General features: G+C 44.8%; 1 protein-coding gene across 1 annotated transcript in view; it reads right to left on the bottom strand.

Annotated features, from left to right (window-relative positions):
* Positions 1 to 18856, bottom strand: part of LOC109904371 (tandem C2 domains nuclear protein) — a 32960-nt gene extending 14104 nt beyond the window's left edge. The window contains exons 1-9 of the mRNA XM_031829342.1: positions 18751 to 18856; positions 18149 to 18221; positions 17147 to 17344; positions 11612 to 11746; positions 10029 to 10111; positions 9104 to 9185; positions 7685 to 7785; positions 5796 to 5912; positions 1716 to 1907 (exon numbers count right to left, since the gene is read on the bottom strand). Of these exons, the coding sequence (XP_031685202.1) occupies positions 1716 to 1907; positions 5796 to 5912; positions 7685 to 7785; positions 9104 to 9185; positions 10029 to 10111; positions 11612 to 11746; positions 17147 to 17344; positions 18149 to 18218 (978 nt within the window). The 5' untranslated portion in view covers positions 18219 to 18221; positions 18751 to 18856. The remainder of the gene's footprint in view (positions 1 to 1715; positions 1908 to 5795; positions 5913 to 7684; positions 7786 to 9103; positions 9186 to 10028; positions 10112 to 11611; positions 11747 to 17146; positions 17345 to 18148; positions 18222 to 18750) is intronic.
* Positions 18857 to 19056: the final 200 nt, after the last annotated feature.

The raw sequence follows: 19056 nt of genomic DNA, 5'->3' as shown, positions 1-19056 counted from the left end.
TCAGCCAGGTGTATGATCACAGACCCATTTCAGCCAGGTGTATGATCACAGACCCATTTCAGCCAGGTGTATGATCACAGACCCATTTCAGCCAGGTGTATGATCACAGACCCATTTCAGCCAGGTGTATGATCACAGACCCATTTCAGCCAGGTGTATGATCACAGACCCATTTCAGCCAGGTGTATGATCACAGACCCATTTCAGCCAGGTGTATGATCACAGACCCATTTCAGCCAGGTGTATGATCACAGACCCATTTCAGCCAGGTGTATGATCACAGACCCATTTCAGCCAGATGTATGATCACAGACCCATTTCAGCCAGGTATATGATCACAGACCCGTTTCAGCCAGGTGTATGATCACAGACACATTTCAGCCAAAAGATGGACATGTTGAGGCATTGGGTGTTTATAGATGTTTACAAACCCCTGGACAGGACACTAGTCTATACCCTGTTTCTGTAGTGAGACAGCTTGATGTTCAGGACACCCCCTGGACAGGACACTAGTCTATCTCCTGTTTCTGTAGTGAGACAGCTTGATGTACCAGGACACCCCCTGGACAGGACACTAGTCTATCTCCTGTTTCTATACTGAGACAGCTTGATGTTCAGGACACCCCCTGGACAGGACACTAGTCTCTCTCCTGTTTCTGTAGTGAGACAGCTTGATGTTCAGGACACCCCCTGGACAGGACACTAGTCTATCTCCTGTTTCTATACTGAGACAGCTTGATGTTCAGGACACTAGTCCATCTCCTGTTTCTGTAGTGAGACAGCTTGATGTACCAGTATACCCCCTGGACAGGACACTAGTCCATCTCCTGTTTCTGTAGTGAGACAGCTTGATGTACCAGTACACCCCCTGGACAGGACACTAGTCTATCTCCTGTTTCTGTAGTGAGACAGCTTGAGTCCACCCCTAGACAGGACACTAGTCCATCTCCTGTTTCTGTAGGGAGACAGCTTGATGTACCAGTACACCCCCTGGACAGGACACTAGTCTATCTCCTGTTTCTGTAGTGAGACAGCTTGATGTACAGGACACCCCCTGGACAGGACACTAGTCTATCTCCTGTTTCTGTAGTGAGACAGCTTGATGTTCAGGACACCCCCTGGACAGGACACTAGTCTATCTCCTGTTTCTATACTGAGACAGCTTGATGTACAGGACACCCCCTGGACAGGATGCTAGTGTATCGCAGGGCCTTACCCCCAATTAATCTCTTTAATGCTGAGTGCCAAGCAGGAACGAATCGGGTCCCATTTTTAGAGTCTTCGGTGTAGCGGTTAGAGAGGCTATTCCGCAACCGGATAGTTGCCGGTTCGAATTTCGGGTCTGACGGGAAAGATCTAGCAGGAAGTGAGCTGGAAACCAGAGGGTTGCTGGTATCATATCCTAGATGCCATTGCCTGCCGTTGTGCCCTTAAGCAAGGCACTTAACCACGTAGCCCCCCCCCCCCCCCCCCACGCCTTTCCAAAACCTCTATGTGTCTTTTGGAGGGGTTGGGTTATAAGTGGAAGACAAATTTCGGTTGGACCTTTATGCACAATTGACCAATAAAATTATCTTAATCTAAACGACTCGGCCAGGGATCGAACTCCACAACCTTCCAATCTCAGGGCGGACACTAACCACAAGGCCTCTGAGTTGGAATGTACATTCTAGACATTCTATTTCTATGCTGTATATATATATATCCATACTTACTGTGGTCTTGGAGGGGGGGCTGAGCTCCATCCAGTGCTGTGTCTCCTCAGGGCCCAGCTGTCTGAGGGAGAGGACACACTCTGCCACCGTTCTCTTCCTGGGGTGATGGGTCTGCAGCCGGAATACCAGAGCACTGCAACGCAGCTGCTGCAGCCGCAACGTAAACACAAAGGTCTCCATGAAGACTGTGTCCTAGGAGGGAGGGAGGGAGGGAGGGGAGAGAAGGAGGGGAGAGAAGGAGGGAGGGAGGGGAGAGAAGGAGAGAAGGAGGGAGGGAGGGAGGGAGGGAGGGAGGGAGGGAGGGAGGGAGGGAGGGAGGGAGGGAGGGAGGGAGGGAGGGAGGGAGGGAGGGAGGGAGGGAGGGAGGGTAGAGAAGGAGTGGAGGGAGGGAGGGGAGAGAAGGGAGAGAAGGAGGGAGGGAGGGAGGGAGGGAGGGAGGGAGGGAGGGAGGGAGGGAGGGAGGGAGGGAGGGAGGGAGGGAGGGAGGGAGGGGAAGGAGGGAAGAGAAGGAGGGAGGGAGGGGAGAGAAGGAGGGGAGAGAAGGAGGGAGGGAGGGAGGGAGGGATTGAGGGAGGGAGGGAGGGAGGGAGGGAGGGAGGGAGGGAGGGAGGGAGGGAGGGAGGGAGGGAGGGAGGGAGGGAGGGAGGGAGGGAGGGAGGGAGGGAGGGAGGGAGGGAGGGAGGGAGGGAGGGGGAAGGAAGGTTGGGAGGGAGGGAGGGAGGGAGGGAGGGAGAAGAGATAGAAGATAAGGGCTCAATTCAATCCCCGTCGTGGGAGTTCAGCTGAACAGCGTGATTGAAATGTAAAAGCCGATGTTCCAGCTTAAGTGTAGACAGCATTCACGGTAAAAACGTTGCGAACGTCGGCTCAATCTGAAATGACCTTTTCATTTATATTGTAGAGTCTGCAAGGCTTGAATACAGCCCTTAGACAGTATTCCACTCTGGCTCTGTCTGATAGTCTGCTACAAGAGAATCACTTTGTTTCTTGACTTATTTTATCCACCTCCTTGTCGCTCCTGGCGGATCAAAGAGCCTCAACAGAGCAAATGAATGAACCCCGTTCTCACTTAGATTCCCTGGGCTATAACACTTTATTCACTGGTACTAACTCGTTCTAGGCCTAATAAATCAGTCTGACTCTTCAAGGGCTGCAACAGCTCAACAACAGAAACACTACGTCAGACAAGAGGATAAAGTGACAACTATAAAAAAGCCAGTGATGTGGTTAAGGAATATAAGAGCTTTGAGGAGATCTTCTCTCTCTATCTTCCTTGGCGGTGGTCAGATCTGGGCATGTATCCACAAAGCATCTTAGCGAAGGAGTGCTGATCTAGGATCTGTCCATATCATCTCATTCATTCTGATCTAGGATCTGTCCATATCATCTCATTCATTCTGATCTAGGATCTGTCCATATCATCTCATTCATTCTGATCTAGGATCTGTCCATATCATCTCATTCATTCTGATCTAGGATCTGTCCATATCATCTTTCATTCATTCTGATCTAGGATCTGTCCATATCATCTTTCATTCATTCTGATCTAGGATCTGTCCATATCATCTTTCATTCATTCTGATCTAGGATCTGTCCATTTCATCTCATTCATTCTGATCTAAGATCTGTCCATATCATCTCATTCATTCTGATCTAGGATCTGTCCATATAATCTTTCATTCATTCTGATCTAGGATCTGTCCATATCATCTTTCATTGATTCTGATCTAGGATCTGTCCATATCATATTTCATTCATTCTGATCTAGGATCTGTCCATATCATCTCATTCATTATGAACTAAAAGGCTCAACTGATCCTAGATCAGCACTCCTACTCGTAGACACTTTGTGGATACAGGCCCTGAGCAGGTAATATAATGGCCAGGGGAGAGGAAGGAATGAGATCAGCTGCCAGAGACCTTTCCTCTCTATTCAACACACGTTGCCTATCAAACCGAGCACCAATGTCTAGAATGGGAGAATACTGTTATCAGAACTTCTACTTGGATTGGATGTGAAGCTATTAGTTAACTGACCATCAGTGGTCCAGTGTTTTAGATAGGTGAGGTCATGCTACAGTAGCCTGGTCCAGTGTTTTAGATAGGTGAGGTCATGCTACAGTAGCCTGGTCCAGTGTTTTAGATAGGTGAGGTCATGCTACAGTAGCCTGGTTCCAGTGTTTTAGATAGGTGAGGTCATGCTACAGTAGCCTCTTCCTGTGGTCCAGTGTTTTAGATAGGTGAGGTCATGCTACAGTAGCCTGGTCCAGTGTTTTAGATAGGTGAGGTCATGCTACAGTAGCCTGGTCCAGTGTTTTAGATAGGTGAGGTCATGCTACAGTAGCCTGGTTCCAGTGTTTTAGATAGGTGAGGTCATGCTACAGTAGCCTGGTTCCAGTGTTTTAGATAGGTGAGGTCATGCTACAGTAGCCTCTTCCTGTGGTCCAGTGTTTTAGATAGGTGAGGTCATGCTACAGTAGCCTGGTCCAGTGTTTTAGATAGGTGAGGTCATCCTAGAGTAGCCTGGTTCTAGTGGTCCAGTGTTTTAGATAGGTGAGGTCATGCTACAGTAGCCTGGTTCTAGTGGTCCAGTGTTTTAGATAGGTGAGGTCATGCTACAGTAGCCTGGTTCCAGTGTTTTAGATAGGTGAGGTCATGCTACAGTAGCCTGGTTCCTGTGGTCCAGTGTTTTAGATAGGTGAGGTCATGCTACAGTAGCCTGGTCCAGTGTTTTAGATAGGTGAGGTCATCCTAGAGTAGCCTGGTTCTAGTGGTCCAGTGTTTTAGATAGGTGAGGTCATGCTACAGTAGCCTGGTTCTAGTGGTCCAGTGTTTTAGATAGGTGAGGTCATGCTACAGTAGCCTGGTTCCTGTGGTCCAGTGTTTTAGATAGGTGAGGTCATGCTACAGTAGCCTGGTTCTAGTGGTCCAGTGTTTTAGATAGGTGAGGTCATGCTACAGTAGCCTGGTTCCAGTGTTTTAGCTAGGTGAGGTCATCCTACAGTAGCCTGGTTCCTGTGGCCCAGTGTTTTTTAGATAGGTGAGGTCATCCTAGAGTAGCCTGGTTCCTGTGGCCCAGTGTTTTTTTAGATAGGTGAGGTCATCCTAGAGTAGCCTGGTTCCTGTGGCCCAGTGTTTTTTAGATAGGTGAGGTCATCCTAGAGTAGCCTGGTTCCTGTGGCCCAGTGTTTTTTTAGATAGGTGAGGTCATCCTAGAGTAGCCTGGTTCCTGTGGCCCAGTGTTTTTTAGATAGGTGAGGTCATCCTAGAGTAGCCTGGTTCCTGTGGCCCAGTGTTTTTTAGATAGGTGAGGTCATCCTAGAGTAGCCTGGTTCCTGTGGCCCAGTGTTTTTTAGATAGGTGAGGTCATCCTAGAGTAGCCTGGTTCCTGTGGCCCAGTGTTTTTTTGATAGGTGAGGTCATCCTAGAGTAGCCTGGTTCCTGTGGCCCAGTGTTTTTTAGATAGGTGAGGTCATCCTAGAGTAGCCTGGTTCCTGTGGCCCAGTGTTTTTTAGATAGGTGAGGTCATCCTAGAGTAGCCTGGTTCCTGTGGCCCAGTGTTTTTTAGATAGGTGAGGTCATCCTAGAGTAGCCTGGTTCCTGTGGCCCAGTGTTTTTTAGATAGGTGAGGTCATCCTAGAGTAGCCTGGTTCCTGTGGCCCAGTGTTTTTTAGATAGGTGAGGTCATCCTAGAGTAGCCTGGTTCCTGTGGCCCAGTGTTTTTTAGATAGGTGAGGTCATCCTAGAGTAGCCTGGTTCCTGTGGCCCAGTGTTTTTTAGATAGGTGAGGTCATCCTAGAGTAGCCTGGTTTCAGATGTCTTTGTGCTGTCTTTTCAACTCCAAACAACTATAGACGTTTGCTATGGGCCAACAAACACAAAGAGGTATGGGACCACCAGGCTGAAGATAGTCTGGATGTGACTGGAGTTATAGTATTGTACAGTACAACCACATCTTAGCCCGGTACCAGATCTGTTTGTGTTGTCTTTCCTACATCACTGATCATAGGAGTTGGTATGACAGAGCCAACAGATCTGATACCAGGCTAAGATGTGGTTGGGATGTGCTAAATAACTTACCGGAGAACCTTCCTTGACGGAGCTCTTGAACTGTACTGGCTTGGTCATAGTGATGATGCCTTTAAAGCTAATCTGCTGCTGCTCACTGCTGTTCTGGACGAGGGACACATCCTTACACTGAGAGAAGGAGAGAAAGAAGACTTAGATGTCTGGCTACAGAGTTAGAGTCCCGGCTACAGAGTTAGAGGCCCGGCTACAGAGGTAGAGGTCTGGCTACAGAGTTAGAGGCCTGGCTACAGAGTTAGAGGTCTGGCTACAGATCTAGAGGTCTGGCTACAGAGTTAGAGGCCTGGCTACAGAGTTAGAGGTCTGGCTACAGATCTAGAGGTCTGGCTACAGAGGTAGAGGTCTTAGAGGTCTGGCTACAGATCTAGAGGTCTGGCTACAGAGCTAGAGGTCTGGCTACAGAGTTAGAGGCCCGGCTACAGAGTTAGAGGCCCAGCTACAGAGTTAGAGGTCCTGCTACAGAGTTAGAGGCCCGGCTACAGATCTAGAGGTCTGGCTACAGATCTAGAGGTCTGGCTACAGATCTAGAGGTCTGTCTACAGAGTTGAAGAGCTGGCTACAGATCTAGAGGTCTGGCTACAGATCTAGAGGTCTGGCTACAGAGTTGAAGAGCTGGCTACAGATCTAGAGGTCTGGCTACAGATCTAGAGGTCTGGCTACAGAGTTGAAGAGCTGGCTACAGATCTAGAGGTCTGGCTACAGATCTAGAGGTCTGGCTACAGAGTTGAAGAGCTGGCTACAGATCTAGAGGTCTGGCTACAGAGTTGAAGAGCTGGCTACAGATCTAGAGGTCAAGCTACAGATCTAGAGGTCTGGCTACAGAGTTGAAGAGCTGGCTACAGAGCTAGAGGTCTGGCTACAGATCTAGAGGTCTGGCTACAGATCTAGAGGTCTGGCTACAGATCTAGAGGTCTGGCTACAGATCTAGAGGTCTGGCTACAGAGCTAGAGGTCTGGCTACAGAGCTAGAAGTCTGGCTACAGAGCCAAAGATCTGACTACAGAGCTAGAGGTCTGGCTACAGATCTAGAGGTCTGGCTACAGAGTTGGAGGTCTGGCTACAGAGTTGGTCTGGCTACAGAGCTAGAGGTATGGCTACAGAGTTGGGGGTATGGCTACAGAGTTGGGGGTATGGCTACAGAGCTGGAGGTCTGGCTACAGAGTTGGAGGTATGGCTACAGAGTTGGGGGTATGGCTACAGAGTTGGAGGTCTGACTACAGAGTTGGGGGTATGGCTACAGAGTTGGAGGTCTGGCTACAGAGTTGGAGGTCTGGCTACAGAGTTGGAGGTCTGGCTACAGAGTTGGAGAGCTGGCTACAGAGTTGGAGAGCTGGCTACAGAGTTGGAGAGCTAGCTACAGAGTTGGAGAGCTAGCTACAGAGTTGGAGGGCTGGCTACAGAGTTGGAGAGCTGGCTACAGAGTTGGGGGGCTGGCTACAGAGTTGGAGGGCTGGCTACAGAGTTGGAGGGCTGGCTACAGAGTTGGAGGGCTGGCTACAGAGTTGGAGGGCTGGCTACAGAGTTGGAGGGCTTGGTATCATAGTGTATTTATTATACAGGGACTTGTGTCGCCATTTACTTGTTAGTGTATCTACATTGTGATCGTTTTGTTATATGATCAGAAGTCTATGACCATTTTAAGTTTTGCTTGGATAGGAAATATTTGCTCATCATTATTCCTCTTGAGTGAGGAACCTTTCAGAAGTTAACAGAGCAGTGACTTGTGAAGAGAGAGGAGATATTGAGATGGAGATTCTGGGCCCTGGTTTCTGTTGCAACAGTCTGAGACAGAGGCCCCATTCAGCCACCTAGAAGGCAGGTACAATGGGCCCTTTAGTCCCCAAAACCCTCATCCTCACCCCTCCTCCCGGCCTGAAACCGTACCTGTACCAACGTGATCCACACCTGCTCCAGGGCCTCCTGGTAACTCAGCCGGACACACACCATCCCCAGCTCCCTCTCATCGCCTGACAACGTGATGGACTCTACAAGACAAGCACAACAGAGACATACGTTAGCTCAACGGAAAACACAACGTCGTAGCCTACACTCCAAGAAAAATAGGGTTCCGAAAGGTTTCTTCGGCTATCCCCATAGGAGAACCCTTTTGGGTTCCATGTAGAACCCTCTGTGGAAAAGGTTCTACATTGTATTTTGAATGATTTAATTTATTTCTGTATAGACAGGAGTAATTATATAATTTCAGCAAGTGTACTTCCATTTACTTACCTATTGGACCCACTGTTCTGCCGTTTCTCTCCTGTTTATCACTCTTAGAAACAAATGGTGCTATCTAGAAACTGAAATGGTTCTTTGGCTATCCCCATAGGAGAACCCTTTGAAGAACCCTTTTTGGTTCCAGGTAGAACCCTTTTTGTTTTCATGTAAAACCCTTTTCCACAGAGGGTTCTACATGGAACCCAAAAGAGTTCTACCGGGAACCCAAAGGGGTTCTACCTGGAACCAAAAAGGGTTCTACCGGGAACCAAAAGGGGTTCTACCAGGAACCAAAAAGGGTTCTACCGGGAACCCAAAAGGGGTTATTCTATGGAGACAGCCAAATAAAACCTTTTTGGGAAAAAACTCTAAGAGTTTATTGGTTTTCATATCACCTTTCTTTCGTTGTCCAGAAACCAAAGGCACAATCCTAGACATATTATCAACCCATCCTAGTTGCATCTTTAGATTCCCCCACTTTCTAAGTTTCTAACATCACATATGGAATAGCTATCACATGCTCTGTTCAGAATGGTGTTTTTCCAGGTGTGATGTTTGAGAATGGTGTTTTCCCAGGTGTGCTGTTCAGAATGGTGTTTTCCCAGGTGTGCTGTTCAGAATGGTGTTTTCCCAGGTGTGTTATTCAGAATGGTGTTTTTCCAGGTGTGATGTTTTAGAATGGTGTTTTCCCAGGTGTGCTGTTTAGAATGGTGTTTTCCCAGGTGTGATGTTTAGAATGGTGTTTTTTTCAGGTGTGATGTTTAGAATGGTGTTTTTTTCAGGTGTGATGTTTAGAATGGTGTTTTTTTTCAGGTGTGATGTTTAGAATGGTGTTTTTTCAGGTGTGCTGTTTAGAATGGTGTTTTTTCAGGTGTGCAATTTAGAATGGTGTTTTCACGTGAATTGCATTTTGACAAATGTTTGAAATTGACTGCTTCATTACATGAGTTGCATGTTCTGTTTCGGAATCATTACCATAATTGAAATGTAATTTATGTTCAACCCTGGTGTGTGTGTGTATGTGTGTGTGTGTGTGTGTGTGCGTGCGTGCGTGCCTGCGTGTGTGTGTAATGGTGTAATGGTTACCAAGACTACGGCTGCTCCCCAGGGAGTCCCTCGTAGAGGACGAAGCACTGCTGCTCTGGACGTTGGACACACTGTCATACCGCTGCAACACACAACGTAAACCACTGGACGCAAATGTCGCAACAAAACACAGAGACAACATTGCATGATGTCAAGAGAAAGTCAACAGGACGTGAACAGGATACTCAAACAGCCTCTGTTTTATTATCTTCCTGTATGCATAATTACACTACACTAAACACAGCAACAGCTGTAATAAGGTAGTTTCCCCAATAAGGCGTTGTAAAAACAATACAACACACTAAAGACAGCCAAACAACTACTTGTGCTACTTTTGACCAGGGCCCATAGGTCAATATAAAAGGCAATATAATACCATTTGGAATACAACTCAGGAGTACTATTCGTTCAGACGGAAGCACGCGCAGCACTGGAGTTTATCGCGTTATTTATGACGAGATTCAGTACGAGAGCTTGTACTGTTTCTTTGTGGTTTTGGGGGCGAGACACGAGATACGGAGTATTCATAACGGCTTCACTATCGATATATATATATACACCTGGTAACCAATGCGTTGTTGATGACACGCGAATACGATACAGAACTACGCGATATCCTTTACTAATGCAGCGAAGAGAACCCCACCCGGACAGCCCTAACCAGACCCTTTGTAAAACACTACATATAAATGTTTTTGATTGATTTCCACTTCATTTAACACAATCAACAGAGATTTGCTCCGTCTTTTACCAGACAGAGCGTCGAGTAACGGTCAATGAAAACACTGATGGTACAAGTGACGCACAATGATTTAAGAGGTTCAGAAATAGGTACGGCAGCTCATAGGTTAGGCGTTAGGCTTGGTTTACTGTGGCTTCACAGGTGCTGAGTTAAATAAATATGACAATAAACATAAAACCTCACCTGTATGTGGCTGTGAAGGCTGGGGTTAGACAGATTAAACATAGATTTACTCAGACTCTGTGTTCCAGTCTTCATATTCCCACCTGAAAGCCAAGCCAACCAAGAGGATTTATACCAATGTGAAAGCCAAGCCAACAGTTAACGGTACTTAAAAGAAACAAGAAGATCTCAATCTAAATTAAACACTGTGAACCTTTCTTAGTGTAATGATTTTCTATTTTATTTTTCTGATATTCTAGTTATACACCTGATTCAGAGGTCCTGGTCTCTCCTCACACTATATCCATAATGCTAAAATAATGGGAATGGTAGAGAACCGCAAACTGTCGAAAATGTTGAAAAATCCAAAAACTGAAGCTCGGATACAAAAATATTGCAAACCAGTACTTAGGGTTTCCATCCAATTGGCGATTGATTTTTATGCTAATATTCAAACATCTGCAGATTTAAAAAATAAAAATCTGTGCGTGATATAGTGCCAACAAAATTAACTTTTTTTTTAAATGTACCGAATACAACATGTTTTAAAAATTCCATCGCGGTTTCAACTCTAGGAATAGTTTTGTTACGAAAACTGTTCCGTTAAAATAGCAAATGTTCCTACTCAGGTCTTGGTACACACGCTCTAGACAACAATTCCCAGAAAACGGTAGTCAGTCTGAATGATGAGATTATTATAGTCAGAGCGAGAACATTTTTCTTTGTCAAATGGCAGTCAAGCATCGATCATCATGTCACTAGAATCAGACCCTCAACATTTATTGGAAAGGAGCATCGAGCCCATACCGTGCACTTTTTACAGTACAGGGTTAGTGTGATTTTACAGTACAAGGTTAGTGTGATTTTACAGTACAGGGTTAGTGTGATTTTACAGTACAGGGTTAGTGTGATTTTACAGTACAGGGTTAGTGTGATTTTACAGTACGGGGTTAGTGTGATTTTACAGTACGGGGTTAGTGTGATTTTACAGTACAGGGTTAGTGTGATTTTACAGTACAGGGTTAGTGTGATTTTACAGTACAGGGTTAGTGTGATTTTACAGTACGGGGTTAGTGTGATTTTACAGTACAGGGTTAGTGTGATTTTACAGTACGGGGTTAGTGTGATTTTACAGTACAGGGTTAGTGTGATTTTACAGTACAGGGTTAGTGTGATTTTACAGTACGGAGTTAGTGTGAATTTACAGTACAGGGTTAGTGTGATTTTACAGTACAGGGTTAGTGTGATTTTACAGTACGGGGTTAGTGTGATTTTACAGTACGGGGTTAGTGTGATTTTACAGTACGGGGTTAGTGTGATTTTACAGTACGGGGTTAGTGTGATTTTACAGTACAGGGTTAGTGTGATTTTACAGTACAGGGTTAGTGTGATTTTACAGTACGGTGTTAGTGTGATTTTACAGTACAGGGTTAGTGTGATTTTACAGTACGGTGTTAGTGTGATTTTACAGTACAGGGTTAGTGTGATTTTACAGTACAGGGTTAGTGTGATTTTACAGTACAGGGTTAGTGTGATTTTACAGTACAGGGTTAGTGTGATTTTACAGTACAGGGTTAGTGTTAGGGTGACATCACAGTACACACCTGATCCACGGGGAGTCTTTTTCAGGGTGCTGTGTGGTGTTGTCCTGGGACACATGTTGGGGGAGGAGTCCGGGTTATAGATGATATGACTGTCCCCTGACAGCTCAGCCTTCCTCTCTGCATAGGCGCTACTGGCTGACACGGGGGTCAACAAAGGTTAGAGGTCACAGCTCAGAAGTTACAGAACACTGCAACACAGATCACCTAAACCTGGGGTACACACAGAGTTTATCAACATAAGCAATGCACAGTTGGTACATTATTGTGATAGTTTGACCCTGGTCAAAACCATTCATCTTGGGGTGGTGTTCACACAATTTTACCATTTATAAAATGGTCATATACACTGAGTGTACAAAACATTAAGAACACCTTCCTTATCTTGAGTTGCACAGTTTTGTCAAGTCGGTTGGATGACATTTGGTGGACCATTCTTGATACACAGGGGAAACTGTTGTACAACAACAAGCGCAACAAACAACCAGCGCGCCTGGCACCGACTACCATACCTCATTCAAAGGCACATACATACTTTGTCTTGCCCATTCACCCTCTGAATGACACACACACACACAATCCATGTCTCAATGCTTAAAAATCCTTCTTTAACCAGGTCTCCTCCGATTCATCTACACTGATTTGAAGTGGATTTAACAAGTGACATCAATAAGAGATCATAGCTTTCACCTGGTCAGTCTATGTCATGGAAAGAGCAAGTGTTCTTAGTGTTTCCTATACTCAGTGTATATCTTTTTTTTAAATACAGAGTAGCGAAAAAAAAAAAGTGAAACATGACAAATTATCCAAAGGATTATTATAATTTGCTAGTGAAAAAAAAAAGTTGAAGAAGCCAAGTGTAGACTACGGCTATAACATGTAGCCAGAGAAGGAAGAGGAAGCGAGACACCCCACTCCAGCTGTTTTTTCCCCCCCTGGTTCAATGAAAGTCAATTCAACTAAGTAGACCAGACCCCAGCTGCTATTACATTGGTGTCTATGGGAGACCCGCCCCTTTAAAAAAATATTGAACGGTAAAAGGCCTGAGTGAACTATATTCATTCATCTCCCATCTTTGCCGTAGCCAAAGAAGATCTGTTATGTTGCTCGACTCAGTCGCGACTCGACGACTTTGCAGGTGCACCTGATGAATTAATAAACAACGCCATGCTAGTGGGTGGTACCATTAAAATAAAACCCAGCCCTGAAACTAAATGTACTGTGAGCTAAAAAAATATATAATGTACGCGTTATTTCATAGGAAAAAAGACTCACGTTTGGCAAGAATTTACACGAAGCTGACAGTTCCCGGTGTCACTTCAAGGCCAAATACGTCATACTTTGACTAAGCTTGAAAAAAAATAGATTTCTACTGGTGTGGCCATTTAAAAGTTAAACGACAAAATATTTAGGCTGTATTGAAACGTTATATTTAGGAATAGCCGCTCGGATCAGAGAAGAGGCAGGACGGAAGTTAAGCTACCCCTGGATAACTGAGCCTGCTGGATCCATAGGTCTATGTGTCTACACTATATAGGACGACTTGGGAGAATGATGGTCTGCAACAGACAACGCAACAGTATCAGAAGTTTAAAAAAAATACAGACAGACGGTCCTGTTTACTGTGCCTTTCTAGACCTTATAATCTGTCGAGAGTAGACCCACAACTGATCCAAAATGGAACGAAACATTCAAAAATTGCATTATTTAAATGGTGTTTTCACTGCAGTTTACAGCCTAGAGTAGAATTGCACTCACTTGAAAAAAAAAACAATAATGGAAATATTAATTGGAATGTGGTGTTGTTGTCTAGGTAGGATAGTTTTACTGTCCCCTAAGGCCATTAAAAAAACATGTCATTAACTGTATAAGGGATTTATTTTTTGAGGGAAAAGTGATGCGAGCCAGCGAGAAAAATAACTGTACCCTTTTGTAGTAGTACTAAACAACACCTAACGACCAAGAGATGTTTTAGCCTTTTGGTATTGTAGCGAAGGCTGAGGCAAGGAATATAACTCGGGTCGCCGGATGTGAAAGACAAAACAACAACAACAACAACACCCTATACATCACCCCAGTAGGGTACCGTGGCTCATATAGCGAGTTCTGCTACACTGCCCCCTCTGTACTTGAAGGTATGTCCCGGTGCTTCGACTACTCAGCCCGCTAGAACCGTGCGTTCCAAAGGCCGCACGACCGCCATTCTCACTTCTGACACCAATGTAGCAAACGGCAGGACAAGGAAGTGAAACCGAGTCAATGGCATGTAAGGTAAACACCCTATGTAAGGCAAACACCCTATGCAAACACCCTATGTAAGGCAAACACTCTATGTAAACACCCTATGCATATATAGTACATTAAATGTGTAAGGCGTAATCAACATCAATAGGGGAGCTTTTTGTTGTTGTTGCTGTCTCTCTCGTGTTTCGACCGTTCTTAATTAGTCCTCTACCTGGCCTTCTCCCACTGCCTATCAGCTAGTCCTCTACCTGGCCTTCTCCCACTGCCTATCAGCTAGTCCTCTACCTGGCCTTCTCCCCCTGCCTATCAGCTAGTCCTCTACCTGGCCTTCTCCCACTGCCTATCAGCTAGTCCTCTACCTGGCCTTCTCCCATTGCCTATCAGCTAGTCCTCTACCTGGCCTTCTCCCACTGGCTATCAGCTAGTCCTCTACCTGGCCTTCTCCCACTGCCTATCAGCTAGTCCTCTACCTGGCCTTCTCCCACTGCCTATCAGCTAGTCCTCTACCTGGCCTTCTCCCACTGCCTATCAGCTAGTCCTCTACCTGGCCTTCTCCCACTGCCTATCAGCTAGTCCTCTACCTGGCCTTCTCCCCCTGCCTATCAGCTAGTCCTCTACCTGGCCTTCTCCCCCTGCCTATCAGCTAGTCCTCTACCTGGCCTTCTCCCACTGCCTATCAGCTAGTCCTCTACCTGGCCTTCTCCCCCTGCCTATCAGCTAGTCCTCTACCTGGCCTTCTCTCACTGCCTATCAGCTAGTCCTCTACCTGGCCTTCTCCCACCGCCTATCAGCTAGTCCTCTACCTGGCCTTCTCCCCCTGCCTATCAGCTAGTCCTCTACCTGGCCTTCTCTCACTGCCTATCAGCTAGTCCTCTACCTGGCCTTCTCCCACCGCCTATCAGCTAGTCCTCTACCTGGCCTTCTCCCACCGCCTATCAGCTAGTCCTCTATGTTCTATGTGGAGTTCAAATAGAAAACATGTGCATATTTGAATGATTGTATGTGTGGTATGATTGCCAGTTAACCTATTGCAGATCGATCAGGACCAACGATCCACCGACCACTATTGTCACTATGGATACAGGGCATGATAGAGATGGCTGTAGAGTTAATCGTGGTGTATAAGGTAAGTACCAAACTATGGATACCGGGCAGGATAGAGATGGCTGTAGAGTTAAGCATGGTGTATAAGAGAAGTACCAAACTATGGATACAGGGCAGGATAGAGATGGCTGTAGAGTTAAGCATGGTGTATAAGAGAAGTACCAAACTATGGATACAGGGCAGGATAGAGATGGCTGTAGAGTTAATCGTGGTGTATAAGAGAGGATACAGGGCAGGATAGAGATGGCTGTAGAGTTAATCGTGGTGTTTAAGAGAGGATACAGGGCAGGATAGAGATGGCTGTAGAGTTAATCGTGGTGTAGAAGGGAAGTACCAAACTATGGATACAGGGCAGGATAGAGATGGCTGTAGAGTTAATCGTGGTGTAGAAGGGAAGTATCAAACTATGGATACAGGGCAGGATAGAGATGGCTGTAGAGTTAATCGTGGTGCAGAAGGGAAGTACCAAACTATGGATACAGGGCAGGATAGAGATGGCTGTAGAGTTAATCGTGATGTTTAAGAGAGGATACAGGGCAGGATAGAGATGGCTGTAGAGTTAATCGTGGTGTATAAGAGAGGATACAGGGCAGGATAGAGATGGCTGTAGAGTTAATCGTGGTGTTTAAGAGAGGATACAGGGCAGGATAGAGATGGCTGTAGAGTTAATCGTGGTGTATAAGAGAAGTACCAAACTATGGATACAGGGCAGGATAGAGATTGCTGTAGAGTTAAGCGTGGTGTAGAAGAGAGGATACAGGGCAGGATAGAGATGGCTGTAGAGTTAATCGTGGTGTATAAGAGAGGATACAGGGCAGGATAGAGATGGCTGTAGAGTTAATCGTGGTGTATAAGAGAGGATACAGGGCAGGATAGAGATGGCTGTAGAGTTAATCGTGGTGTATAAGAGAGGATACAGGGCAGGATAGAGATGGCTGTAGAGTTAATCGTGGTGTAGAAGAGAGGATACAGGGCAGGATAGAGATGGCTGTAGAGTTAATCGTGGTGTAGAAGAGAGGATACAGGGCAGGATAGAGATGGCTGTAGAGTTAATCGTGGTGTATAAGAGAGGATACAGGGCAGGATAGAGATGGCTGTAGAGTTAATCGTGGTGTAGAAGAGAGGATACAGGGCAGGATAGAGATGGCTGTAGAGTTAATCGTGGTGTATAAGAGAGGATACAGGGCAGGATAGAGATGGCTGTAGAGTTAATCGTGGTGTAGAAGAGAGGATACAGGGCAGGATAGAGATGGCTGTAGAGTTAATCGTGGTGTATAAGAGAGGATACAGGGCAGGATAGAGATGGCTGTAGAGTTAATCGTGGTGTAGAAGAGAGGATACAGGGCAGGATAGAGATGGCTGTAGAGTTAATCGTGGTGTATAAGAGAGGATACAGGGCAGGATAGAGATGGCTGTAGAGTTAATCGTGGTGTAGAAGAGAGGATACAGGGCAGGATAGAGATGGCTGTAGAGTTAATCGTGGTGTATAAGAGAGGATACAGGGCAGGATAGAGATGGCTGTAGAGTTAATCGTGGTGTATAAGAGAGGATACAGGGCAGGATAGAGATGGCTGTAGAGTTAATCGTGGTGTATAAGAGAGGATACAGGGCAGGATAGAGATGGCTGTAGAGTTAAACGTGGTGTAGAAGGTAAGTACCAAACTATGGATACAGGGCAGGATAGAGATGGCTGTAGAGTTAAACGTGGTGCAGAAGGTAAGTACCAAACTATGGATACAGGGCAGGATAGAGATGGCTGTAGAGTTAAACGTGGTGCAGAAGGGAAGTACCAAACTATGGATACAGGGCAGGATAGAGATGGCTGTAGAGTTAATCGTGGTGCAGAAGGTAAGTACCAAAACAACTTGATAGGGAAGGAGCATGTAAGAAGACTAGGAAAATATGGCTATGTGGAAGACAATATATAATAAAACCTGAACGCTTAGAACCTCTAGTAATAAAACCTGGTTTTATATGGATTTATATCTCTATAAATATATATTGTATGGATTTATATCTCTATATATATATATTGTATGGATTTATATCTCTATATATATATATATATAGTAAATAACTGTCCTCTAGTGATAAAACATAGTTTATATGGATTTCTGCTCTTTAAAAAAAAGCTGTCTGGTCGGTAAAAAACAAACAGCAACAAAAAGACATTGATTGATTGGTTCGTACTGTGAAGCCACGGTGTCTGGTTGCCGAGGTAACGTGAGCCTGGCGGTTGGATGTAGGAAGGTTTGAACGTGGGGATGACAAAGGGAACCTCTTTCCCACCCGGGGGGAGTTTAGAGAGGAGATAGTCCTCCGATACCCCTACACTCTTCCTGGGGTCACCTGAGATGGCTCTGGGAGGGGACATCTTCACCGGTATCACTACAGAGTAGGACATACATGGATCAGTTAATGTATACTGAACAAACATATCAAAACGCAACATGCAACAATTGATTTTACTGAGTTACAGTTGATTTAAGGAAATCAGTCCATTTAAATAAATTCATTAGGCCCTAATCTATGGATTTTATATGACTGGGCAGAGCCAGCGATGGCCCAGCCAATCAGAATGACTTTTTTTTCCCCCACAAAAGGGCTTCATTACAGACAGAAATACTCCTCAATTTCATCAGCTGTCTCGGTGGCTGGTCTAGGACGATCCTGCATGTGAAGAAGGCGGATGTGGAAGTCCTGGGTTGCCGTGGTTACGCGTGGTCTGCAGTTGCGAGGCCAGTAGGACATACTACCAAATTCAGGCGACTTATGGAACATTTCTGGGATCTTTTATTTCAGCTCATGAAATATGGGACCAACATTTTACATGTTGAGTTTATATTTTTGTTCAGTATAGTTCAGTATAGTTTATATCCCACGTATTGAAAGAGATAATTCCACTCCCAGGGGGCATTTTCAATGTGAACTCTACAGAGTACAGGACATTCATCACATACTAATCACGTATCACATGTAATTTGGGCAATATCCTATATTTGACTATATTGAAATGGAAAAAAGGAACAACTTACATGAAAAGTAAAACAAAATGGTATTTTGTTCTGAAATCTATTTTATTAAAAAAAAAACAATTGTCAGAAGGATATAAGGCTATAAAACACGGAATAATCCAGTAATAGTTGACAATATATATATATATTTTAAATATTTATAAAGTTAATAATTTACCTTGCTGTTTGATTGCCTTATCTTTGCCTTGGAAGCTTTTGCAGCAGTTCCTGATGCACTCCATTGCCATCTCCTTATTGGCGAAAGAGAAAACAAGTTAACAAAAGTCTTTTAAAATTCATAGTGCGGAATCAATTAGTCATTTTCTGTGGTTCGTTTTCGGTTTCGAGTTATATATTTATTTATTTATTATAAAATAAAAATATCACCGTTTTCAAATTTTTTGTTTGCTTCATTTTTTTTATTTTTTATTTTTTTACATTAATTTAAACTTTGCATTTTTGTGACTTGAATCCTGTAACACAGCTGTAAATCGGGGTCAACATTTAAGCAACATTAAGCACAGGACAGGATGCAAACGACCTCTGAAAGAATCTCATAACGACACTCTCATTCATTTCTAACGGACTGTTTTTCTTTTCTCTTTTTTTTGGACCACAAAATACTTCATGAAATGAATAGACAGTAGTCATCTATAACTTATGATGAGAATAGATCAATATCTAGAAAACATAGTAACAATAAGATACCTATAACAATAAACACCTATTATAATCTCTCAATAATCGGATCAACCAGAAAAAAAACTACTTCTAAATTACCTGCAAAGCGCTTATCTCGCCGGGAAGACGCAGAACTTCTATCTTTCTCTATAGAACAGGTCGAATAGTGGGAATTCTCCCAGTCTGTTTTGATCTGGGAAGCCTCCTCTGGAACCACAGACAGTGTTGGGTCTTAGTGCCTGTCTATTATAGTGCTGGCTGACCAGTGTTGGCACGCACTCTCTCTCGCTCACACACACACTCTGTCTCAAGGGGAATGCCCTTTAACAAGACATTCTCGGAAGAACACCACAAGCTTCCTTCTCTGAACAAAGAGAACAAACAAGCAGTAGACTCAATTGCTTC

This window comes from Oncorhynchus kisutch, linkage group LG7, assembly GCF_002021735.2.
Source record: "Oncorhynchus kisutch isolate 150728-3 linkage group LG7, Okis_V2, whole genome shotgun sequence".
NCBI classification, from domain to species: domain Eukaryota; kingdom Metazoa; phylum Chordata; class Actinopteri; order Salmoniformes; family Salmonidae; genus Oncorhynchus; species Oncorhynchus kisutch.
Note: the sequence above shows the minus strand (reverse complement) of the source record. Positions and strands in the feature narration are given on the sequence as shown.